This window comes from Podarcis vaucheri (assembly GCF_965113315.1).
Source record: "Podarcis vaucheri genome assembly, chromosome: 4".
NCBI classification, from domain to species: domain Eukaryota; kingdom Metazoa; phylum Chordata; class Lepidosauria; order Squamata; family Lacertidae; genus Podarcis; species Podarcis vaucheri.
The window spans coordinates 7,657,706-7,684,750 of NC_138762.1; the positions used below are offsets into that span (position 1 = coordinate 7,657,706).

General features: G+C 44.9%; 1 protein-coding gene across 1 annotated transcript in view; it reads right to left on the reverse strand.

Moving 5' to 3' along the window:
- Positions 1 to 897: 897 nt before the first annotated feature.
- Positions 898 to 27,045, reverse strand: part of PGM2L1 (phosphoglucomutase 2 like 1) — a 53,070-nt gene continuing 26,922 nt past the window's right edge. Inside the window, exons 3-14 of the mRNA XM_082219342.1 lie at positions 22,704 to 22,810; positions 20,449 to 20,533; positions 17,355 to 17,438; positions 14,973 to 15,166; positions 14,055 to 14,244; positions 13,851 to 13,948; positions 11,745 to 11,925; positions 10,257 to 10,350; positions 9,657 to 9,786; positions 8,841 to 9,030; positions 7,487 to 7,620; positions 898 to 6,326 (exon numbers count right to left, since the gene is read on the reverse strand). Coding sequence (XP_082075468.1) covers positions 6,224 to 6,326; positions 7,487 to 7,620; positions 8,841 to 9,030; positions 9,657 to 9,786; positions 10,257 to 10,350; positions 11,745 to 11,925; positions 13,851 to 13,948; positions 14,055 to 14,244; positions 14,973 to 15,166; positions 17,355 to 17,438; positions 20,449 to 20,533; positions 22,704 to 22,810 — 1,590 coding nt within the window. The 3' untranslated portion in view covers positions 898 to 6,223. The remainder of the gene's footprint in view (positions 6,327 to 7,486; positions 7,621 to 8,840; positions 9,031 to 9,656; positions 9,787 to 10,256; positions 10,351 to 11,744; positions 11,926 to 13,850; positions 13,949 to 14,054; positions 14,245 to 14,972; positions 15,167 to 17,354; positions 17,439 to 20,448; positions 20,534 to 22,703; positions 22,811 to 27,045) is intronic.

Consider the following 27,045-nt stretch of genomic DNA (forward strand, 5'->3'; position numbering starts at 1 on the left):
TCTCTTGTCCTTGTTTATTTCCTGTCTGGCAGGTTACTTGATTGGATTTCCTTGGTAGCCTGGCCATTCTTTTGTAATGATAAGGCTCACACCCTTACTCAAACACAGACATACCCTTAAGACAGGATTTTTGAAGGAAAAGACAATGAGGAGGTTTTTCCACTTTGACCATGCAGAGAAACATTTGCTCAGTTTAGGAATCAAAAAATGACTTCAGGTCAGTCTTCCTGTGCTTGATCGATGTACGTGCAGTTATGAACATTGCCATATATCTAGACCTCAAAATTCCTATCACAGCAGCACTCCATCTCGCTGTTCTAGCTTGGGGTTAGTTGCGCAAAGCCTCCTGTCTTGCAGAGTCTGTGCGTCAGTGTGCTTACAAGAGAAGCCCCAGCTCTGCCATCCTGTCTCCACTGACAAGGTCATCCATTAAGCGTCACGGACTGATGAAGGAGAGAGCTGTTGTTTATACAGCTGGGTTCCTGTTACACATTTGCTCAAGTGCTTACATTGATGGTTTTTAGCTAATGCATCCGTGGAGGAGGAAAAATGGAGATTTTGGGGCCCGTATCAGACTGACTGCACAGTCAGGTTTTAGATTTGGGAAACCCATTCCTTCATTACCTTTTTATATAATCCTGGCTGCCCTGTTGCCTCCATGGGTCCATCAGGGAGCCACAAGCAAGTCTGCATCTAGACTGCAACCCCCCACACAGAGCACAGAAGGCAAAATACATCTGCCTCACAATTTGGTTTTAATTAGAAACAAACAAGGGTTCGAGTCTCCGTCCAGAGAGCCCAGGAAATTATCTGGTCACCAAGACACCCCCCCCCCCGTAGTCCTTTTCAAAAGCTGGAGAAACAAAGTCACAGAAAAACACTTCTACAAGGAGAACGTTTTATTAACTTAACACTTTATTCAACTAAACCCACTTCATAATCCAGACACAAAAAAATACTTCCAACAGAATCAAAGTGCAAATTTTCAGTCCATATTGATAATACACCCATTGTCTCTTAGGCAGAAAAGCACATCTGAAATGAAAGAAGGGTAATGAAAAGCTTGCCTGGTACCACTCTTTAGATTCAGTTGAAGGGCAGTCCAAGATGGTGACTACCCTGGTTAAAGCAACAGTCCTGAAAATGAAGTCAAGTAGGATACATAAAAAGGAAGCTGAAGGTTGGGCTGGGCAGGTGCTAAGTGCATCACCTCCTTCCAAGCTAAGGGAGCTACCAAACGAAGGCAGACACAGTAAGGGGCGAAGCCTTGCTTTGCTTTTTGTACTCAGTGTTTTGTACTACACACACCCCCTGTCTTGTGGGAAGGGTACACCTATGTAAACTTGGGACATGCGCATCTTTCAGAACAAAACAAAAAGAAGAGACATGGAATCTTAACAGTTGTAAGAATCACACCCTCAACTCCTACCATTCCAGCTTTTGAGTGGCAGATAACGCTGCAAGGTCCCAGAGGGAACACACAAGGTCTCTCACTATGGCACATAAGATGTGTATTTCCAATAAAGGGCAAAACACTCTCTCTCTCTCTCTCTCTCTCTCTCTCTATATATATATATATATATATATATATATATATATTCTTGAAGCCTCTCAACTGTTTGGAGCTTTGAGAAAAGATGAAGAGGGTGGTGCCACATTATAGCTTGGGATGTTGCTGGGTTGGGGCAGCCAAACAAGTATTCCAACCGAGTCTCATCTCAGTTGGCATTCCTGCTGCACTTGGGCTGTCTGCAATAAAAAGCCCAGAAGAAGCGGTACACATTTCTGAAAGTCTCAGTACACACTGAACAAAAATTATGAAGGAAGGTCTTGCTTTGAGTCAAACATCTATGGACTATGAATGGTCATGCCCCACCTGCAAAAAACTGAATTATCTTCACACTGATCAACAGAATGCTTTATGGCCTTAAGTTCTACACAAACTCCAGTGCTTGTTTGCGCAAGCGCACATTGCAGAGCATGACTCCCCATGCCCTGAAAGCATCCTTAAGTGAGATGAAATTGGATGCAGTGAGGCACAGGTGAGCTACGAAGCTCCATTCACCAGAACCAACAACGTGTCAGTCAAAGAGACTCATCTCCGCTTGACCAGTTATTGCTGTGATTCTCTCTATTTGGCCTAGGAGAGTTCAGCTCCCCGAGATGTTGCTGGGCTCCCTCTCAGCGCAAAGCACAGCTGCTCAGGCAGCAGTCAAGGCTGAAAGACATGCAGGAGAGGGCCCCACCTGGGACTTGTGAACCTGGCACAGGGAGTGGCAGGAGCTGGAAGAAACTGAGGCAGGGGACTGGATGTGCCCTGCCAGTTTCGAAAGGTTATTTCAACACACTCTGTTGGCATGAGGACTTAAAAACTTACTGAGTGTGATTTGGAGCTCAAGTATACAGAGCCCACTATAGCACTGGACTCTGCTGATAATGGAAATAATCTTGCTTGCATGTGCAGGGCTTCTTCTTTATGGGATGTGATTCATCAAGTGCAAGGCTGCACCAGAAAGGGAGTCTTCTCCATAATAAAAATGAGACCAGATTTTAGGCTCTTCCTTTGAGGTTGATATTACAAGGGAAAGTCTGTTCTCTCCCTCACCTATTCCCAAAACAGTGGTTGCCATTTATTGTCATAACAGACGATTAAGACGATGAAGACCATTAAGACGTTTTCTTATTGGGTAGGAAAGGGGAGGTTTTCTCAAAAGCATACTCAAGTAAACCAAGCAGCCAAAGTGAATTATAAATATTCTAAACTAGCAAACTTCATGTGTGTGTGTGTTGCTTTTCAAAGCCTGCATTTTAAGCTGCAAACCTATACTCTTTTAGCTTGGAGTAAGTCCCACTGTATTCACTGGGATTTACTTCTGAGGAGACATGCAGAGACCATGCTACAGAATTTCAGGAGACGAAAGTGCTTTCAGCAAATCATTTCAAGATTTGAAAGAGCAAAACAACAAACCACCCCCCACCTTATCAAATCATCATACAACAACCTGGTGATATCGCTCCACACCAACATCTTAGAAGGGAAGAGGCATCTTAAACAAACCACAGTGTGCTTCTGAAGTGGTTTCAAATACTTTTGCCCGTCATGCCACATTATAAATGTTCCTGGCATCAGTCAAGAGAAACCCCTCAGGGAAGGAGGGTGGGAGCAGAAGCCCAAAGGACCTCCATGTTGCTCATTGGTGAGGTAAGAGGAGGAGGTGATCTTTCACAGTTAAGAAAAGCAGGGAAGCGAAGAAAAAGAAACTTCCCCCAATGGAATAGGATGGATTTTCAAGCATTGTGAACAATTGAAAAAAATTAAAAAAAACCACCGATAGCAGCGGTTCCAGCAGAAATAATAAAATCCTTAACAAGTCAGCTTTCTCAGGACACTAACAAAACTGGAGCCATAGCCCTCTTTCCCATACATTTTGGGGGGTACGGAATATATGCCCTCTCTCTCTTAAACTCTTGTCCCAGGACAGGATCAATCCGATAGTGATCCCTAAGCTACTCACCCCATCATGTGAATTGGGTAGAAAACTTGTCAATGAACATGTTGCTTTGTTCTTCCATGACTTATGTTTGTTCAAACTAAACCACAGAAAGAGGGTTCTTTCCCCCAAAATCAGCAAAGGATTCAGAAAGAGCTTCTTAAGGCCTTCGATTCTGCTCTCTCTGTTCCAAACAGCAACACTTTAACGAGATGGGAATTGGATTCTTAAAGGATGACAAAACTCCCACGAGGCAAACATTTGCCCCCACTGTCTTTGGATGCCTTCTGGCACGTAGGTTGGGGCAGCTCTGTCGCTTTAATTGCCCCCTCGTAATTTCTCCTCGCTACGCTGCAGCACTTTCAAATATACAGTAAATGAAAAAGAAAACAAAGAGTAAAAAATAAAATAAAAAGGAAGGTTTTTTGGCATTCAATACATTTCACTCAGATATATACGAACAACCTGGAAGGCATTTAAGCATTAAATAATAAAAATAATAAATAAATATTGCATGTAAATCAACGGCAAAACACAGCAGGAATACGTCCCGCGCACAGGACGAGTTCCTGGTGGATCTTGCCCCGAAAGCCTCGTGCAATACAAGCAAGTTCCTGCTGTCCACATACATTCAGATACCACAAAGGTACTTTGTTATGCCACAGAGCAAAAGCTTCAGTTGGCATCAATCCCCCTCTTTCCCCCCAAACCCCCAACCCGGATGTACAAGAAATGGAGTTTCTTGTCCTTGTGGCCTAAAGCTGGGTCATCAGGACAGAAGTCACCTGCACCACCTTATCAGATCCAACTCACAAAGGGCGTAAGGAGAAAGAGGAGGACAAAGTCAAGCAACAGTGGCAAAGCTATATCAACGGGGCTACCAAAACTCAGCTTTTCCGTCAACTCAGAAGAAAGCAGCTACTGGGTTGCTACTGGGTTTGGAAGAAGAAAAATCTGCTTGGAAACTTTGGTAGTGCCAGATGGGGAAATGGATGGGACTTCTCCCTATTTCAAATATATACTTGATCAATTTAACCAAACGGCATTATGTCTAGTTCTGAGGTGGCAAAGCTGTGTCTGGGCTGTACCATTTCGCATTGCAGCTTGGAGGCTCCCATGACCAATAAATAGCTCCATTTGGGCCTGGGTCAAGCAAGATCTGTGGTCAGGCAAAGAATCATGGCTACAGAGAGACAACAGGACTGCTTGAGGTCCCCCAGTTATATAATTGCAGACAATGAGAGATATGTTGTGGCCCCGGCAGTATACCTCTACTTTCTCGCATCAAGAACCACAAGAAGGGCTTTTACTCTAGCCAGAAGCTCGGCCTTGCCCTCGCCAGTTTTGGAAGGAACATTTGGAAAAGTCTTGCCCCACCCTCCAGCCCTCTCTGGGAGCCTTTCCATGACTTTGAGAACAGCAGAACCAGCTGGGAAGAGAGGCGTTCAGGGATATTTTAAAAAATAATAATTATTAGTTGTGTGTGACTGTTTCTCCATTTGACCCTTTTACATGGTTTTGTGGTATTTTATGCATTGCGATTTGGTGTTATCTTTATTGATTATAGATTAGTAATTCTTTGTTGTAACTGATAGGTGCAAACTGCTTAGTTATTATTCGCTGATGCTTTACTGTTTACTCTTAGATTTGGATGGATTATTGAATATTGCTTTATTTGATGTAGGTTGTTTATTTTAAAGATAGTGTGACTTTAAAATAGTGGCAGGGGCAAAGCTGGTATGTCTAGACTAGAAGGATTTCTAATGGTGGCAGGTGAAGGCAAAGCAGGCACAGCAATGATCAATTTTGTATCCCCTTGAGCCAAGAGGTCTGCATTCTGTCTTGCTTCCTAACTTCCAAGAAGCCCCGTAGGCAGTCCGAGGGCCAAAAGAGGAATGAGGTGGCCCATCATACCTGCTTTGGCCCCAGGGCTAGCCAGCTACACCTCATATGATATAGCTTGCCACTACTGCTCAACTGTCGCGTAAACTTCAGCAAATACACAGACAGATAAGAATACAATGCACAAAGAGCACCTTTCAAAAGAAGAGATTTAAAGAGCTGGAACCTTTATGACTTCTAAACAACTTCTGCACTAGAAAACCCTAAGTACTGAATTCTACTGAATAGACTGATTTTTTTAAAAAGGTAAGACTCAACAGTACAGTAAAGATACCTACACTCAAAACAGCTACAAGGAAGCAGGACCATTCTGCCAGCCCGATATGATCATCCAGGCCAGCTGCCAAGGGACTGAACAAGTTGAAGACTTCAGATACCCAACACTGGTTTAATACAAGGCGGCAGCCAGGAAAGCCTCCAGGTTTGCATTTATTTCGTTTTTGAGGTGCGGCGGTAGAGGAAGTCCCTTTCACCAATCACTCCTGGCAAATTTGCCAGAAGCTGCTCAGCCTTTTCCTTTTGGCTTGATGGATCTCTGTGGGAGCCCAAAGCTGTCTGGTAATCTGCTTCTCATTTTGGAAAGAAAGCTGACAAAATGATACTGCTTCCATATAAATATGCTGGCTAAGGAACATATATATCTATATATAAAACACACATATACACACACAGAGGCATTCTCATATATATATATATATATATATATATATATATATATATATATATAAATGCAAACAGGAGTTATCATCTTGGTTCCTTTGTTCCACATTACGCAGTGCATGGAGTGACTGCTATCACAGCCAATGGCAGCAGCAGCAGCAGGAGGAAGGCTACACCGAACGCCAGATTAGTCCATTCTTACTAGGCTCCAGAAAATTCTCAATCAGGGCATCAATGAGGTTCTGTAGATCCTCTTCCAGGAAGACCGTGTCGCTAAAAGGGAAGAGGAGTCAGAGGTTATTAAGATACCTCTCCACAATCCAAAATGCCAACTCACATTCTGAAAAGAAAAGTTCTATCAGACTTCCATTCATTTTCTTCATGCCAAAGCTACTCTGCTGTCATAGAATCACAGAACTATAGAGTTGGAAGGGACTAGGGTCATCTAGTCCAAACCCCTGCAATGCAGAAATCTTTTGCCCAATATGGGGCTTGAATCCACAACTCTGAGATTAAGAGTTTCATCCTCTAGCTTTCAGAAGACCATGCATGCTCCACCTGGCTGGACTTTGCAGAGATCAAGTGAGAAGTCAGGAAGGCAACTGCACAGCCTGCCTCCAATGGCAAAGGGTCTCTTCTGCTTGTACATTTCCACTAGCTTCAGCAAAAAAAGTGTCAGTTCAGGCACATGTCTTATAGGCCATGAGTGGTGGGCTGAATAGGAGAGACACAGTCTCAGCTTTCAAACAACTATTGTGTCAGCTACAAGATGTGAGAGAGCAGTCAGTGAGAAAGGGACCGCTGTGATGATGGTCATGAATTTCACTAGGTGACCTAGTGGACACGGAGCAATGGATCCAAACTAAAAGAAAGAAGATTCCACCTAAACATTAGGAAGAACTTCCTGACAGTAAGAGCTGTTCGACAGTGGAATTTGCTGCCAAGGAGTGTGGTGGAGTCTCCTCCGTTGGAGATCTTTAAGCAGAGGCTTGACAACCATATGTCAGGAGTGCTCTGATGGTGTTTCCTGCTTGGCAGGGGGTTGGACTCGATGGCCCTTGTGGTCTCTTCCAACTCTAGGATTCTAGGATTCTATTCTATGATTCTATGACCTTGGGCCAGTCATTCTCTCCCTCAATTAAATCCGCCTCACTGGGTTGTTGTGTACTGGGGAGAGAGGAGAGAAGAAGAGACCACGCACGTTGCCCTGAGTTCCTTTGAGGAAGCGTGGGATAAAAAAAGAAAAAGGAAATCACAATCCCTACTAGCTGCCCTGCAGCTTGGCCATTCGGCAGCAACGGTGTGTCCACATCAAGCCATAATGAGACGCCTCCTGCTTTGTAAGTGCTTGGTTCAGACAAGACTGTTCACAGAACCACTGGCAGGCATCAAACCTAACCCATGGGAATGATGGCACAAACAGAATTCCCCACCTCTGTTCCGGTGGTGCGCACATCTCTGCATAATATTTTATCTTTGGTTCAGTTCCACTTGTCCGAAGGGTGGCGACACAGCCATTCTGAAAGGTGAAGGTGATCATCTGACTGTTTTTACTCACAGGCAGTACCTGCAGCGACAGCAACAAGAGCAGCAGAATATCAGGAGAAAAATCATTGTGGAATTGATGTAGGGTTTCCTGCAGCCTCCCCCTCCCACTAATTAAATATCAAGTGCTCCCAGTTAAGTGTTTTGTGGACAAGTTTCAACCCAAAGACTAAAAACACTGCATTATGATGGTGATAGTGATAGTATCTGTAGACATGAATCTACTCTCTAAAGCACTGATGGCACGGTACAAATAAATCTGGCACATGTTCGTTGCTGTTCTGAGATTTTAAGTTACAGAATTGTGCAAATGAACCCATAGTTAGACCTTGTTCAAAGTATATACAACAGCATTTATCAACTACTGTTTATTTATAGAGAGGTTCCTTTGACTCTCAAGTTAGGAATGGTAAATTCCTTAGCCAGTTCTGGCAGGAGGAAAAAATTATTTGAACACTGCAAGAAGAGTCCTCCTAAAGGATTTTGAATCCAGTTAGCCTGTTTTACATCCCGAACCTTGTGCCCTCCAGATGCTTCAAAGTGCATCTCCTATTGGCTGAGGCTCATGAAGTTGTAGCCAAAGACATTTAGCGGGCACCAGGTTGGGGAAGGCTGTTCTGTATATAGCCTAACAATTTCATATTCTGCTCTGAGAATTTGGTGTCAGGTATCTTTGAACCAGACTCAGTCCTGACCGGAGTTTACTTTTCGTTGAGGGAACATGGGATGTGGATGTAATTTTAATACGCAGGCTTGCAATTGAAGCACACAAAACTCTGCACTGTGCTCAACTACAACCTAACACATAAGGCAGCTGAAGTTTTTGTGAACCATCATAAGTATCTGCATGTCAATATGATCTTTTATGGGTTTCCTCCTTTAAGGTGGCAACCCACCTGCTGAGAGGTGGTCAGGCCAGTGTGTCCCCAACCTGGATCTCCAACTGTTTTCAGACTATAATTCCCATCATCCCCTAACACTGGTCTTGATAGCTAGGGATGATGGGAGTCGTAGTCCACAAAGAGCTGGAGCCCCAAGGTTAGGAAACACTGGCCTAGACTGAAATGACATACTCGCTTCTCCTTCTCAACACCCAAGCCTACAATCTAATTGCTGATTTCCTCCAAGCAACACCTCTGTTACTTGAAAACTCTGCAAAGGGTTGCAAGGCAAAAGGGTTCACATTAAAGCTATTATGAGAATGATCTGCAACAGCTTCCTAACAAGAGTTGCACAACTCACCGACTTCTTATTTGGCTGGCTGCTGTCATACCCAGTGGTCACATCCCGGATGTCCAATATACTGAAAGTGCCACAAACTGCTGGGTAAGAATTAGGCGATGCAAAGTTCCGGAGTCTTTCAAATATCCTTTTGATAGTAGGAGGATCATAACACAGGAAATACGAGGTTTTTGAAATGTGGTAGCCATACCTACACAAAAACAACATATAGTCAGCCACAGTAATCTAGATCTCTAAATTCAGTCACTAGGGGAAAAAAGGAAAGCTAAGCACAAACCAGAGTCCTTCATATCACTAAACGTATCTATGATGTCTCTACAAATGGTGGCACAGAAAAGGGATAAAGTAAGGCCCCGCCAGAAGTTCTTTTTCGAATGCTACCCCTTCAGCCACTTCCAACATTTCTGAGTTATCTCACAGGCAAAAACACAGGAAAGACAATTCCTACTCTTTTCCATTCAGATTTATTTATTGAAAGCATTTTAACGTCAACCTTTGGCCAAAAAGGCTCCCAGAATGGCTTACAAAAATCAGCACTAGAAGACACTCCCTACCTCACACTTATAATCTAAAAAGGCACAACACACAAGGAAACAATGTGGGGGAGGACAAAAGCAAGATCAGGCTTTAAGTTACAGTTCTATTAATGACTAAATTTATTTTTCACCAGCTGGAATTGATGCATGAGTAATTTCCGTGATGGAAAGTCACTTTAACTGTCTTCAGCATTGTGTTTCAATGTTGTAACCTGCCCTGGGACCTCAGGCGAAGGGCGGGTAATAAATCAGAATAGCGATGATGACACACAGAACTTACATTTTATATATTTCTGTTAGTTGGGATGCCAGCATTTGGCTCTTGGTATCTAGATAAGCAGCCATTTCTGCAATCACCACAGCTGCGCTGACGCCATCTTTGTCCAGCACGGAAGTGCCACACATGAAGCCTGGAAAACAAAGATTTGCAAAACAGCATTTTGTTTTATTTTATCCACATGTCGCCTTAAATCCATCATCTTAACATTTCTGTACAACAGAACCAAACACAAAGAGTGGCTTCCTAGAAATTTCCTTATCCAGCTCATCCGAGCATCTAATACGCGGAAATCTCAGCTCCAAGTTGGTAGGCCTGGGGGGGGGGTTCAAGTCTGTCATTACAGAATAGGTCCCTTTTTACATCAAAGTGGAAGCAAAGCGGTAAGTGATCATTGTATACCCACCCCTCCACCCTGCATTCAAGGGATCTATTCAGAAGGTTATATGACGCTAGAACCAAACACAAAGCGTTTGAGAGTTAGACCATGCAATGGAGTGATGGGAAACAACAGCCTGAAGGGAGAGGGCAGATTCTAGAACTGGGCTCTGGCTCTGGCCCCACCTTCTGCCTGGCATAGCACCCAACACTTCCTGTGCTTACCAATGGACTCTTCAAAGGCAAAAAGGACTTCTTTGCCGCTGTCCAGGAGGTTTTTAACTCTGCTGCCAATCGATTTGAAGCCAGGGAGTGTATCCTGAAAGACAGGAAGGTGCCTTCACTTAATACAGATCGTTCTCATGGAACATGCCAACTGCACGCAAACTCACCAAGCTGCTCATTCCAGGAGGCCTTCTGAGAGCAACTCTCTTTTAAGTATGCAGCCCTCAGTGGGCTTAGAATTGCAGCTGGGTCACCCAAGATTTGGAAAAGGTTACTCAGAAGAGAGTTCTAAGCACGGCTCCCAAGGGAGCATCCCTGAACTCCCTAGCCAACCAGGTGTACTGCCTCTGCTCTCTAAATGGCCAAAAAGGGCTCCTTCTTATATGCCAGCACATTGTAGAATGGTACCCAAATTAAAAACAGTCCTCTGGCCCAAGATCAGTGGTCCTGGAAGACGTGACTGAAGTTTCCTTTTCTCAAAAGTCTACCATAACTAAACAATTTCTTTTGACCATTAGAATAATAGTCTGCCCTGTTTAAACTGCACACAAGGACAGTGCTGCAAAACAGAAACTGAAGGCTTAAAAGACCTAACAAACAAAACAGATTTTCTCAGAAAGATGCCACAGCAGCTGTGCTCCAGAAGGGGCACTAGAGGGCAGTAAGAGTTGCAATAATGAAAAGGAGTCAATGCTCTCTCTACAGCTTTAATCATCTTAGCCCTTGCAATCTAGTCACATGGCCTATAAATTATATAGTCTATAAATTCATTTTATATCACATTGAAGCTGACCAGAGCTAGGTAAATTGCCTGCAAGAAGCAAAAGACAGATCCTGCCCGAACCCAAACTTGTACATCTGCACACCATCTGGATCAACTCAATACTCCCCCCACAAAAATTTTATTCAGAGTAAACCCATTGAAATTAATGGATCTAACAAGTCTTCTCCATGAATTTCAATGGGTCCCCTCTGAGTATAACTTATTACATGTCAAAGGCATAAGTGAGGGGGTGCTCACTGCTTCATTCCTTCTAACATCTCGCGTGTCCTTTAAAAAGACCCCTGAATTGCACCCTGAACGCTCAAAAGTTTCCCCTTCTCCCTGGAGCTCCTTCCCAGAGCAGCTTCAGTTCTCTCCTTTAGCTCATAATGAATGTAGTGATATTCCATATCTCACCATGGTCAGATGGACCCTGTACAGTGGTATCTCGGGTTACAAACACTTCGGGTTACAAACGCCGCTAATCCGGAAGTAGTTGCTCTGGGTTGCGAACTTTGCTTCAGGATGAAAACAGAAATCATGCACTGGCAGCGTGGCAGCAGCAGGAGGCCCCATTAGCGAAAACGCACCTCAAGTTAAGAACAGTTTCGGGTTAAGAACGGACCTCCGGAACCAATTAAGTTCGTAACCCGAGGTACTACTGCACAAAGACGGCTGGGATTTACTCAGCCAAACCACAACCCTAAACACCATTCAGCTCTTACTTCAAAGTGAAATCCTTCTTTTTGTGCGATGGCCTTCAGGATCTTAGAGGAGACCGTGGTGGCCAGCATGTAAACATTCTTAACGTCGGCATCTTTGGAACAATTCTCCTTCCAACAAGTAAACATCCACCACCCAAACAACGCTGCCAGCTCATTGCCAGTGAAGACTTTCCAGCGGCCACTGCAGGAGGAGGAGGAGGAGGAGGAGGAGGAGGAGGAGAGGAGAGGACCAGAGGTCAAAAGGAATGCGCACGAGAATCCAAAACACAGAGGAATGCAGCCACAAACACAGTTGCTTTAAAAGTTTCTTCTGTGCAGAAGAGGAGACTTGTCCACCAGCAGGGCTTCTTAAATGTGGGTGCCAATACAACACCCCATCATTTTCAGAATGGTCCAGGAAGCAGAGTTTCCCAGGTGACTGAAGCTCCTCCCCTGCACTCATTGCACTGTGGCTGGCTTGTGGACTCATTCATTTGAAAGGCACTCAAGGGACTTTCAGGTTGAGGCTTAATTTTTCAAGCAATTCAGACTTTGGTAACAGGTGAGTTTTAAAAAAAGTTATTGGATTTTTCACTGGATGGGTAAATTGAGATTTATTTATTTTTAATTGAATTTATATATACCACCCTATACCCGCAGGTCTCGGGACAGTTCACAGAATAAAATCAAAATATAAAACCATAAAATATATAATCAAAATATTATCATGATATAATCATAATATATAATCAAAATAAAAACAAACCAATAGATGGATATGGGAATACGGGTAGGAATCCTGATGACGACATCAATGCTGTGCAGATGATGCAAAAACCCTGCAGGTATGAAGAATCCCCCATCCCCCAACACAACTTGTTTGGAAGTGGCCTGAGAATTAGCGGTGGAAGGAGAGTCGGGGGAGTACTAGGAGAACTCAGAAGAATAAGTTGTGGCAGAAAAGTCTTCCAGTTGGAAGGTTTATGGAGAACGAAACAAGAGGAGTAAAGGAAGGAAGAGAGGGCGATATCGGGGAGAACAAGCTGGTAGCAAAGGGGAAATGAGATGGGCCAGGACAGAGAGAACAAGAACAGCTCCACATTTTTATGCAATTTTTGCTTCTTATAGGCACACTGGAACCTTTGGGCATTTCCCTAAGCACTCCCTGCTCCCAAACTGGGAGCATCCTTGCCAGTGATTTTTTTCTAGAAAAATAGGTGCCTGTACTCACCATAAAGTTGTTACAGTAAGTGCCACATTTTTTAACAACTACAAAAAGAGGTGCTGGTACCAAGTACCATTGAGTACCCCCTGAAAAGAAAAGGCACTGATCCTTGCTGTGTACAGTATAGAAACAATCTAAGAGCTTGCTAACTGGAACGGAGCCATGGAATAACAGTGGGGTGGGATGGGGTTGGAGATGGTGGCAGAAGGGAAAACAGAAACCGGGCTGCTTTTATGCGTAGGTGCTGTGTATCTGTTTCTCTTCTGGTGTAGCCTGAGAGAGGCAGGTGCAGATATATTCCTGGACTATAGAGGGATCTGAGGATTTTCATGTCCTTTCCAAGCCTTTAATTCAGTTTCTTGGAATATCTGAAGCACAGGGAGCTTCAGCTATATGTGCTTTTAGTGGCGCTGTGGGTTAAACCACAAAGCCTAGGACTTGCCTATCAGAAGGTCGGCGGTTCGAATCCCTGCAACGGGATGAGCTCCTGGCCACCTAGCGGTTCGAAAGCAAGTCAAAGTGCAAGTAGATCAATAGGTACCGCTCCGGCGGGAAGGTAAACAGCGTTTCCGTGCGCTGCTCTGGTTCGCCAGAAGCGGCTTAGTCATGCTGACCACATGACCCGGAAGCTGTACGCCGGCTCCCTTGGCCAGTAAAGCAAGATGAGCGCCGCAACCCCAGAGTCGGTCACGACTGGACCTAATGGTCAGGGGTCCCTTTACCTTACCACCACCCCACTTACAATTACTGGTGTCATTTTTAAAACAGAAGTTTAGATATTCAAACATTATTCAGTATGGAGGTCTGCATCTCAAGGAACACCCACAAGACTTGCCTGTCTTTTCCCCTTCACAGAGTAAAAACTCTCTCTCTCACACACACACACAAACACACACACTTACTTCTTCTGCAGTTCTGCCACAGCTAATCTGTCTGCATCAGGGTCAGTTGCCACCACCACCCTGGCACCTTCCTTCTCCGCAAGCCTCAAAGACAATTCCTGGAAGAGGAAAGTTATTATTTTTACTCAACACAAAACAGCCAGTCAGTTTCGCCCACCCTTATTTACAGACAGAACTGTTGACGAAATCGCCTGCCAAACTTACTAGCACAGATTCTCCTTCTTCAGGATTCGGACATTTTACAGTGGAGAAATCTGGATCTGGGTCTTTTTGTTCAGGAACTGGAATGGGAGGTTGAAAGCCAAACGCCTGAAAAGCCAACTGCACGTAGTCGTGCCCAACCCCATGAAAGGACGTGTGAACAAATTTCAAGCTGCTCTTTGTGTTCAGCTCCCTATAAAGAAAACAACAGAATGGATTAATAGGAGACCTGCTGTTCCCAAAAGGTGGCGTGGCATCACATGAGATGGTGGCATGCCCAGACGCCAAAGCAGACTTCATATAAAAACAGCTCACAGCACATGTCCAGCATCTGCAGAATGAGCCAGGCTTTCATGGGACACTGCAACTAAAAATGATAGACATGGATAACCAGCAAATCTAATGTGGGCTCAGCCGTTACCTTTTCCCTTCTCCTAGACTTCAAGTGCGCTGTCTGGTAAAGTTCTCTGGGTGGCTCACAGCAAATAAGGGGGGGAAAGCCAAAGTAAATACAAAACTAAACATAAAATCTGAGGGAGGTGCAGAAGGTGGCTGCATGAGAATGAGCCTTTTCAGTGGTGGCCCCTTCATTCGTGGAATGTTCTCCCCAGGGAAATGTGGCCTGGTTCCATTGTTCTCAATTTTCAGGCACCAGGCTACGTCATTTTTATTCAGTCAAACCTTTGGTAACTAAGTTTTCCTCTACAGTGGTGGCCATCTTTCAGTGGTCTTTGTCCAGAAAGGTGGTCTTATAAACAAAAATTAAAAAAATACACACTCTTCTTCTGCTCTTCCCTGTTCAAATATCTACGCCCAAGCCAAACATTTGCATCTTACCTGCTTCCAATTCTGAACCTCCACCTTTGAGGGCTTCTAACATATGGAATTGATGCTTACAGGAGTTGTGCTTTGATTTCTTACCTATGGTAACAGATCTTTTTCAGGTCCTCCATGTAGCTTGCACAGATTTCCTTCAAGGGATCTCGCGTAAGAGGGCTGCTTTCTACCAGATTCTCATTCCAGGAGTCGTTCCACGGCTCAACACATTCTTCTATACACTTCAGGATTTCTTTGTCATGAGGAGATGTGATCTGAGCGCCATTTTCCCAGTATACCTAAAGTAAGAGTTGGGAAAGTGTAAGAGTTCAATCACTGCAAGACCTCTGGGCGGGGTCTGAGCACTCCAAAATTTAAATGCCCAATGTTCAGCAACTATAGCACAAGAATGCTATATGTTTAAATAAACATTCACATCTTTATTGATAAAGAACAATTAACGGGATGAAGGAATGATATAGTGGATTGTATGAAACAGCAGTATAATAAGGAGGCAATAAATCAGAAATGGAAGCTGAGGGAAGTCCGGGAGGGAGGGGGTGACCATGTGTAATATGTATGTTATTGATATGAGATGTTTTTAAATAATAGAAAAGAAAATTAATTAAAAAATTCTTTAAAAAAGAAGAAAAAAAATGCATGTAGTGATGCAAGCTCTATGAGAAAAGTGAGGAACCTGAGGCCTAGGGGCCAATGTGGCCCCTCAGCCATCTATACTTGGCTCTCAGAAGTCTCACCACACCACAGCTCCTTAGAAGCCCTCCTCAAGTGCTTCTGTCCCACTAATACCTCCTGCTTGCCTGGAGAGAAATGTGGGTGGGTGGGCTTGCAGGGCTAGATTGCAGCCTACTGTACGAAGCTAAGCGTCATATCTGTTGTTCTGCCTGCTTTGACTTCATTTGGGCTGAAAAAGCCTCGATCTATAAAATGCAACAGCAGCACACTTTTTCAAAAACGGTATATCACTTTTCTATGTAAGTATTCTCCACTTGGTTTGTATTTTTGAAAACAAAATTGAAATGATCAATAAACATACATGCTCATTTAGCTCTGAAGGGCAAATAGGTCAATATTTGATAGTCTGATGTATCAGAATAATAAAAGGCTGTGGTTGGTGTTTTATTATCTACTTTTAGAAATTCATAGTAAAGACAGTAATTAATTATATCAAAAACTGGGAGGATACAACAATCCATGGATTGTATTCAACCAACTTTTACTCTGCATAGATCCACTGAAATCAACAAACCTAAGTTATTTATAGCCATTAAGTTCAGTGAGTCTGCTCAAAGTAAAATAATAATAATAATAATAATAAAATTTATTTATATCCCGCCCTCCCCAGCCGAAGTCGGGCTCAGGGCGACTAACAACAATCAAATAATCAGTCAAATAAATACAACCCTAGTATTTGTAAAGGCCAGGGGCTATTTGGAAAGAGGGGGTTTCTTGTTGCTCTGTGCTGCTCATTCAGGCAGGCTCCCTTGAAAGTTGTGTTAAAATGATACCTGATGGCATTGAGATGCAGCTACAGTGCCAGCTTTCAATACTCTGGGGGTGTCAAAATAAAAAGTCTTTTCACCAAAGTGTGAAAAACGCCATTCACTCTCCCCTGGAGGGTATTTTCACCCAACATCATCCTATCAGCAGAGCTCGGCAGATGGACCAGCCCAAAGGTCCATTTAGCCCAGCATCCTTGTTCTTACAGGACAGGGACAGGGAAGTTTTTAATGTGTGACGTATTTTTAATCTTTGTTGGAAGCCGCCAGATGGGCAGGGTACAAATAATAAATTACTATTACATCTGTTTGTCTTTGGGAAGCCTGCAAGTAGCACTGAGCTCTCCCCACCTGCAAGTCTCAGCAACCAAGTTTTAGCAGACATTTTACGTATAAACACAGAAAAAAGAACAATTTATTGCAGGGAACCTTTTACAAAGTATTTAAAGAGGCAACAAAGTGAACTGGACTCCTTGGCAGGCTTTGAATAAACACTCACAAACTTGTTATTGATAATAATCAGTCAGATAAATTAAGGATTTATACAATTTTTGTAACATGCAGAAAATAGCATCTATAGAGAAACCAGAGATTGGAACTGAGGGAAGTTGTGGGGGGGAGGGGGGTTGTTTTATTGGGGGGGGGAATTAAGGATGATATGTTTTGTTTATATTCCATATATATATATATATATATATATATATATATATATATATATGACCATTGAATCCATCTAGCTCAGTACTGTCTACACTGACTGGCAGTGACTCTTGAGGGTTTCACGCAGGAGTTTTTTCCAGCCCTATCTAAATATGCCATTGGGGACTGAACCTAGGACCGTCTGCTCTACCGCTGAGTTAGGACCTTTCCCCAAACAACTCCAGTATCTAACACAGATCTGTTCTTAGACTCTTGATTTAAAGGATTGTTAAAAGCTAGCAGGCATCTAGAGAGTTCTTCAACGTACCTTGTAGCCATTGTCTTCCTTACGGTTATGGGAAGCAGTAATCATCACCCCAGCTACAGCTCTGAGCTGCTGAACTGCGTAGGGCTGCAAGACAAAAACCACATTCACTCTCCAGCATGACAGGATTTCCGAAACAGCCCAGATAGGAACTCAGGATATTCCAAACGTCTGCACAACTGATGCAAGAAGAATATGTGGACCCTTGAATGACAACTGCCATTCAGTATGACCTTTGAGTTACGCAGTGTTTTTGGCTTAACAATGCTATTAAACAAGGACTTCCGGGTTGGTGCGATTTGGTGCGATCTGGAAATGGCGGATTCCCTCCGAGCTGCGGAGGGAATCGGCTCAACTGAGGACGGGTCTTGCCGCGCCGGCGACGCGGGGACCCTTAAAAACTGCAGGCGCTGAAGCCTGCGGACTGAAGACTCGGCGGGTGCCTTAAGCGCCCCCCGATCCACGAAGAGCCTTTTTAAAGGCTGCGGAGAGGATACGGAGGGTGGCGTGGCACTGAGAGTCGATCGCTACCTCGGTGGAGCGAAGCCGCGAGCCATGACTGGAGAGCGCTGACTTCCTTCCTTGAAATTCGGACTGTGAGTAAGACGGAATTGGACTTTAAGAATATTATCCTGTGAATTTGAGACGACCGGGGGGTGTGCTAAAAGGAAGTCCGCACCCCCCCTTGCAGACGATTTAAAGCAACGATATAAGAGCTAAGCTGGAGAGCCTACCCTTTGAGGGGTGAGTTAAAAAAGACATTAACTTCCAAGATTTGGCAAAAAGAAATTTTGAGCTGGAGAGTGGAGTTTTGGAAGCTTTCTTTTTGTTGTAAACAACCCCCCCTCCCGGGCCCGGGAGCGTCCTGTTTTTGAGCTTGTGTAAGAGGTACGGAGTTTGACAGCTGTCAAAGCTGTCAAACGGACAGTTTAGAGCGGAAAAATTGTCATTTAAGATCCCTCTGGACTAAAATGAGTTACAATTGAACTAAAATTGTTGGAAACAAAGTAATAACAACAAGTTAGAGGATTGTTGGAGAAAAGAACACCAAGTAACCAGATTCCCTCTAGGGGGAACTCTGTGAAACTACAATGGCTGTGGATGGAAAGTTACTAGTGGAAATTGAAAGAATGTTTCATTTGGTGGGAATCTTACAAGAGCAGAGTCTGGCTATGAATAAACAACTCATGACCTTGACTTCTGGAACAAGCAGCTCTGCTGAATGTATTGAGGACTTGAATGAGAAAGAATCCACAGCTGAATCGGAAATGATATCTAAAGAAGTGGAAGAGACTAAACAAGAAAAAGAGAAAGTAAAGTTGGAAAGTACCAACCAGAAGCTGACATCTGTGGAATACAAGCAAGGAGACTTTTGGATTATATCTACCACAAATCTGCGAAAGATGCAAAAGACGAAGGAGGAGGTCCCGGGAGTTTATGGAATACAGGAACTTAAAATAAAGAAATATGATTGGGGCCTCCACTCTGACTCTGACTCTGAAGATGCAGGCTTTGTGGAAATTTTCCAGCAGCTGTTTTCAAATGTCCTTGTGGGAAGAGAATATGGTTTGATGGTGATAGAACTCTTTCGAGATTTGACGACCGACATAAAGGACTACCAACAAGACCGGCGGAGAGGGACTGAAAGAGACTTGAAAGCCTCGGACGTGAGGAACCCAGGCTAAGAACTGCTATTCTGGACATGTATTGGGAAGGGACGAAAACCGGGGATGGGAGGGAGGGAAGAATAGAATTTTTAAAACACTCAAGACCTTTGGGTTTAGTTAATATGACCTTTAACTAAGACAAAATGGGAAATCGATGGAAGGGAATTTGAGTCCAACTTAGGAAAAATTTATTTTTCTTTATAAAAGAGGTAATATTAAGATGATTAAGAGGAGAAATACCAATTTGCTGACACAATTTTGGGAATTGGGATGCACGAGGGGGGGGTGGGGGGAAGTCAGGGAACAGGGTAAGGAAAGTAGGATTTTCTGAAATTATACATGTTTTTGTCTTTTGTCTTTTTTGTGTGTATTTTGTCTTTATAAAAGGTGAAAAACCAATAAAAATTTTATAAAAAAAACAACAATGCTATTAAACAAAAGAAGAATCCCTAGATATTTCCCAAGTCACATCCTCTAAACAAGCAAGTTATTATAAGTGGCTCAGAGCTGTTCATCAACTTAGTGCCAAAGATACAGGAAAATCAATATGCCTAACTGAGCCCAAAATGGTGTTGTGAAGACACGCACATTCCAATGATATCAAAAGGCCTGGAAACATGTTCAGCTCTCTCTGTATTGCACCCAAGACTGCAGTCCAGAAAGCCCCAGGCACATGAAAGCAAAGGCTTCGGGTCTTGTTTCTAAGCACAAGCCACTCCATACCCAAGGGAAGAGTTCAAACATCTACTGCGCATGCTGAGATGGGTTGGAGCCCAGGATTTTGACCTTTCACGACTCTGGAAAGCAAGTGCTACAAACGGTAATAATGGTAATCCATACATTTGAGGAGCACATCTGCCATAAGTCGAGATATGTTCAGTGGGCAGACCTTCTGTAATGTTATTTGTGCAATTTCTGGTATGAGAAAGAATTGCCGCTCCAAGAGACTTCAGGTAACACATATTCACCCCCCCCCTATTTAATTATATGATTGATCAAATTTATATACCACCCTTCATCCAAAGATCTCAAAAATAAATAGTGAAAACAAAAACAAAACAAAAAATAACTCCCAAGGCATCTGACATATACATGTTGATGTTGCAACAGATTTCAAATGGTTTTGAAACAGGGGTTCAAGTCACCTATTCCTACTCTAGCAAAGGATCATATACCGGTAATTTCATCAAGCCAAGGCCTGACATTATTCAGAATTCTAATTTCTACTTTAAGTATCAAGCACACCACTGCTCCATTAACGTATGTAAATGCTGGCCCTTACAGCAAGCAAACTAACTGTGATCAATCCAAACATTCATTTCTTACCCCTGGGACTGCTGTTTCGCACTAGAGATGTGGATCCAGTTTAGAACCTGCTGGCCATGTTCCCAATAATAATAATAATAATAATAATATAAGGATGGACTTACCACAAAAGGAGTGGGAACATATCTTGAGAACAGGTAGACAGGTACACCCTTAGCAAGCAGGACTGCTGCTGTGAGCTTTGCAAGTCTGTGGAAAACAAAAAATGATAAAGCTACTCTCCTGTCCATTGCACTCTCCCCAAAATCCTAAGACAAGACAAAATCCCATTTCCTTTTTAAAAAGAAGAAGAAAGTGGCAAATGGATAAATAAATGGGTAATGCCACCTGACCCAATGTAGGGCAGCTGCGCAAAGGGTAGCTTCCCTGTTAAGAATCATTACGAAAGGGATCAACAATAAACTGCAAATATCACTATGCTTTTATAGGCATCTATAGTATTGATCTATAGTATCTAAGTATCTATAGTATCTCAGGGACGCGGGTGGCGCTGTGGGTTAAACCACAGAGCCTATGACTTGCCTATCAGAAGGTTGGCGGTTCGAATCCCCGCGATGGGATGAGCTCCCGTTGCTTTGTCCCAGCTCCTGCCCTTGTGGCAGTTTGAAAGCACGTCAAAGTGCAAGTAGATAAATAGGTACCGCTCTGGCGGGAAGGTAAACGGCATTTCCGTGTGCTGCTCTGGTTTGCCAGAAGTGGCTTAGTCATGCTGGCCACATGACCCGGAAGCTGTACACCGGCTCCCTCAGCCAGTAAAGTGAGATGAACGCCACAAACCCAGAGACAGCCACGACTGGACCTAATGGTCAGGGGTCCTTTATAGTATTGCCACACCTGGAATACTATGCACAGTTCTAGTTCCCACATCTCAAAAAAAGGATATTGTAGAGCTAGAAAACATGCAGAGACAGGCAATCAAAATAATTTGGAGTCTGGAGCTACTCTCACACAAGGAAAGAGCGCACCGTTGGGGGCTTCTTAAGGTGTGTAAGGGGAAATATGACAGAGAAATATAAAATTGCGCCTGGTGCAGAGAAAGTGGATAGAAGAAGAAGAGGAGTTTGGATTTGATATCCCGCTTTATCACTACCCGAAGGAGTCTCAAAGCGGCTAACATTCTCCTTTCCCTTCCTCCCCCACAACAAACACTTTGTGAGGTGAGTGGGGCTGAGAGACTTCAAAGAAGTGTGACTGGCCCAAGGTCACCCAGCAGCTGCATGTGGAGGAGCGGAGACGCGAACCCGGTTCCCCAGATTACGAGACTACCGCTCTTAACCACTACACCACACTGGCTCTCTCCCCCTCATCTAATTTTTCTCCCCTTCATCTAATAAGACTATAATTTGGGATCATCTAATGTAGCTGAATAGTGGGGGTCAGTTCAGGACAGAATACAGGGAAGTCCCACTTGATGACAATCAACTTGGACAGCTTTAAGAGGGGATTAGTCAAATTCATGGCAAAAAAGGCTATCAACAGCTGCTGGTCATGGCAGCAATATGCCACCTCCAGGATCCGAGGCAGGCAGCATATGGGGAAAGAACAGCAGGAGGGCTATGGTGTTCATGTGCTGCTCGAGGGCTTCTTGCTGGGCAATGTGGGAAACAGGATGCTGAATCAACTAAGAAGGGCTTCTCTTGTGTTATGCTTGAGACGGAGAGCTGAGTCAGCATTCAGTTCACTGGTACAAAAACCTGTCACTTGAGTTGCAAGGCGAGAAGGAAGCTAGGCTGACTATGTTCCTTATACTGTTTGTCTGCACTCCAAATCTACTATGGTTCTCTCCCTCTCCCTCCAGGGGGCACAATTTGATGTCTGTAATGTGCCAAACATGGGACATATCTGCGCTCTAATTCTAAACTACTGAAACTCAAAGAAAATACAACAATACACACACACTGCCCCAAGGTCTCTCTTGAACTGGCCTCATATTAAATAGCTCAGTGGCTTTTGGGAGAAGTTTTTAAAGCATCAGGAAGGCTTGGGCAGAGGTTCTGCAAATCTGCCTGATCCTAGGCCTTATCTGTAGGACCTGACACAAATTATGCATTTAATGAAAAGAGCCAGGCCTGTGCAACAGGTGTAACGCCTAAGTATCAAATCCATGGCTTGAGTTACTCTGTGCCTGACTTCATCCACCAAACTGCCCCTTATGACTGAAATGAGATCTGTAATGTGGCAGAACGGAGGCTACGCCTTCGTGTCGCTTTCAGACACAGACGTTCACATTCAAAAAGAACTGATATATCTTCCAGGTTTCTTCTCGTCTTCAAATTTTAAAAGTTTGATTTCTGCTTAGTGAAAAGGGGACTTAGTCATTCCATGGCAATCTTGTTTCTACTCCCAACAAAGCCCATACCTTAAGCTGCTGCAACTGCTGGTTATCTGGCCTCGCGTGTCATATCCAACAACAAAACCACGTTGCTTGAAGTCTGGAAACGATTTCTCAAGGTATTTGTACATCCCCTACAGCAAAGTAAAAAGAGAAGTCCCATGCATAAAGCCTCCTATTTGATTAGGTTTTCAGACCTTCCCTATTCCACTAGCACAGGGAAGTTGTAATAAAGAATTCTCTGTCCCAATTATGTAATCTGAATTTGTCATGGTGGACAAATTATATTATCAATTAGAGTTGTTTCCTTCTTTATTGAGCAATCTCAGGAGAAGCTATAGTACAATGTTTTCTCATTTGTAACTTCACATCAGTCCTGCAACATTGGCTACACCAAGTTAATTACCCAAAGCCTCCTCGTTAGGGAGCAGGTGGAACATCTGAACCTTGGTCAACCATAGTCTCAAATCTGGCACTGATGACTGCCATCAGCAAGGCAAGAGAAACAAAAGAAAATCCATAAATTTGACTATAATTCACCCTTACCAACTGTCTCCAGTGCTATTCAATGAAAAGTTTCCCTACATAGTAAGCCAGGTATCAGGGGATGATTAGCTGCTTGTGCTTAAAATAGTGCCCCTTCAGAGTTTGTGCGACCCCACAAACCTCTGTGTGTGACAGAGCTCCTCAGACATGTCTGCTCTAGTCACTTGTAGAGTCCGACAGTGGCTGTCTGCGGAAGCGCTTCCAGCAAAGAAGTTCCTTAACGGAAACGCGTCTCCTGGACTCACGACGTGACAGCTTCCGGCGAAGCATAGGTCTCCCTGCAGTTGCTTCTGACACCTCCCCGCTATTTTCGCTCGAAGTGTCTCTCACCCCTTTCTCTCCCCTGCTGCTTCCTGCCTGGGCTGCTGCGTCTCTCTCAGCATTACTGAGATCCTCCTCCAGAGACCCCGCGCTCCCCCTGCTGGTCCCTGCTTTGGCTGTTGACTCTCTCCCAGTCTCTGGGAGCCCTACCACTTCCCTTTCCTCCGATGTCAGTTCCCTGACATCCACCTCCCCTCCAGGGCCCCCCTCTCCCCCGCCCCTACTCTCTCCTCTGGGCGGTGAGGAGCTGAAACCCCTAAAAGAATCCTCTTCATCTTCCGACGTCTCGAACATTTCCCTCCATCGGTCTTCGTTCCGACTCGCTGAATCCTCCTCCACCTCGGAATCGGCGAACCCCTCCAACTCTTCTTCTTCGTCGGTGGTGGCGAAGTATTCCCTCCGGAACCTCGCCACTGGCTGGGGTTTCCGAGGGAATCTCTGATGAAAAGTTTCAATCAAAACCTCGTCATCTACATCCTCTGCCCTGACCCAGGTGTTTTCCGACTCCGGCTCCCCTTCCCACATTACCAAATACTCTACTTGCTCTCCCCTCCACCTGGAATCGAGAATCTCCGCTACATGGTAGCTGTGTTCTTTTTCCTCCATAGCTGGTCCCCTATTGACCCTCCCCTCTCTGTCCCCTATATACGGTGACAGCAATGATCTGTGGAACACTGGGTGCAACTTCATGTGGTTAGGTAACCGGAGTCTGAAAGCCACTGGGTTGACCTGTTGCGTGACTTCAAATGGGCCCAGCCTTTTGGGTCTTAACTTCTTACAACCTCCTTTAAATGGTAACCCTTGGGTGGACAACCACACCTGGTCCCCCACCCTAATGCTTTCTCCTTCCCTTCTGGTTTTGTCTGCCTGCCTCTTATATTCCTCCTTCGCCCTGTTTAAATTAAGTTGGAGCTGGCGATGGATCGCTTCCATTTCTTCAACGAACTGTTCTGCGGCTGGAACGCTCCAGTTCTCCCCCTCCCCCCCTGGGAAGGCTCGGGGATGACACCCGTGATTGGCCAAAAAAGGGCTCATTCCCGTGGACACGTTCTCCGCATTGTTATAGGCAAATTCTGCCAACGCCAGCTTCTCCACCCAATCATTCTCTCTGTCATTCACATAACACCTCAAATATTGCTGGAGGACACCATTAGCTCTTTCCGCCTGCCCGTTGGTTTCTGGATGGCGGGCAGTGGAAAAATTCACCTCTACATGCAATAAGCTCATGAGCTTCCTCCAGAACCTGGAAGTAAATTGTTTCCCTCGGTCCGAAACCACCCTCAAGGGGGCACCATGCAATCTAAACACATTTTCCACAAACAATTTAGCGGTTTCTTCTGCTGTGACCGCATGTGAGCAGGCTATAAAGTGGGCCATCTTGGTTAACAGGTCTACCACAACCATAATGGCTGTCTTCCCTTTGGACCTGGGCAGATCAGTCATAAAATCTATTGCCACTGCCTCCCATGGTCTTTCCGGCGTGGGTAGTGGTTCTAATAAACCTGCCGGTGCCCGCCTCTCCCCCTTGGCTCGTTGACATCGGTCACACCCTCTCACATACTCCCGCACATCTTCCCTGACCTTGGGCCACCAGAATTCCCTGGTAACCAGCCACATGGTTTTGTGTTGCCCAAAATGCCCTGCTGTGGGGCTATCGTGCAGTTGCTTGAGTACCTTTTCCCTCAATTCTCCTTCAGGTACGTATAACGCTCCCTTGTAGTACAACGCCCCGTTTCTCTCCTCAAAACCCCCGGGTTTGTCTCCCTCCCTCCTGAGACCCCTGAGTTTGTCCTGGGCATATTCATCCTGCACCGTTCCCTCTATCAGTTCCCTTAGCCCCACCAATGCCGCCCCACACACCCAGCGATCCTCGGGAATGACATGGGTCTCTTCGGGTGCACCCTCTCCCTCCAAATATTCAGGTTTGCGTGAGAGAGCGTCCGCCCTAACGTTCTCCGGGCCTGGTACGTAACAAATCTCAAAGTTAAATTTGGAGAACTCCTGGGCCCATCTCAACTGCCGTTGGTTGAGCACTCGCGCAGTTCTCCAATACTCTAGATTCTTATGGTCCGTGCGCACTTGCACCTTCTGTTGTGCACCAATTAGTAGGTGCCTCCATCTCCGGAAGGCCTCATAAATCGCAAGAAGTTCCCGGTCGTACACCGTGTAGTTTCTCTCAGATTTGTTCAGCTTTCGCGAAAAGAAGGCACACGGTCGCCACTCGGACCCCTCCTTCCCCGGCTGCAGAAGAAGCACCGCCCCTATGGCTCTGTCAGAAGCGTCTGTTTCGACCCTCAGCTTTTTTTGTAAATCCACATGTAGAAGTTGTTCGTCAGAGGCGAAGGCCTTTTTCAGTTCCTCAAACGCTCGCTCCGCCTCCCCCGTCCAAACAAACTTCTTTTTGCTGCTGAGACAGTCCGTGATGGGCGCCGTCAGGTGAGCGAAGTTTCGGATGAACTTACGATAAAAGTTTCCAAACCCTAGGAACCTCTGCACATCCTTCTTAGTCTTGGGTGTTTTCCATTCCAGCACCGCTTGAACCTTGCCGGGGTCCATGGCCAACCCCTTGTCTGACAAGCGGTACCCCAGGAATTCCACCTCCTTGGTATGAAACTGACACTTCTCCAGTTTCACCCACAGTCTGTTGGCTTGCAGCCTGCTCAACACTTCTCTGACGTCTCTCACATGTTGCTCCTCATTCTCCGAATACACCAACACGTCATCTAAGAAGGCCACGCAATTCTTGTAGAGCAAAGGCCCCAGTACATGGTTCATAAAGGCTTGAAAACACGCGGAGCCTGCTTGTAATCCAAAAGGCATAACGAGATATTCAAATGCCCCCAAAGGGGTGAACATGGTGGTCTTCCATTCATCCCCTTTCCTTATACGTATCAGGTTGTACGCCCCCCTTAGGTCCAGCTTTGTAAAAATCTTTCCTTTTCGCACCCTGGTCAAAATATCATCAATCCTGGGCATAGGAAAAGCCACCGGCTCTGTCACTGCATTTAGGGCCCGAAAGTCACATACCAGCCTCGGCTTGTCCGTGTTCTTTTTATCCACAAAAAACACTGGGCTACCCCCCGCTGCCTTGGACTCTCTGATGAAGCCTCTCTTCAGGTTCTTGTCAATGAACGCTCGCAACTCCTGCATCTCCCTGTCTGACATGGCATACAACCTGCCTACAGGAAGCTGTGCTCCAGGGAGTAAATTGATCTGGCAATCAAAGGGCCTATGCGGGGGTAGTTGGTCAGCTTCCTTCTCGCTGAACACGTCGCTGAGATCAGCATACTGTGATGGCACCTTCCCCTTCTCCATCACTTCCGTCCCTGCTAGGGTGGCTTGGGCCCCTGCTGACCCCTTTTCCCCCCTGCAGTGTTCTAAGCAATGTGCGGAACCGAAGGAAACCACTCTTTGATGCCAGCCCACCAGCGGATCATGTAGGGCTAGCCAGCTCATTCCCAAAATAATGGGAGCGCCTCCCAAGGTGGCCACATTAAACGCT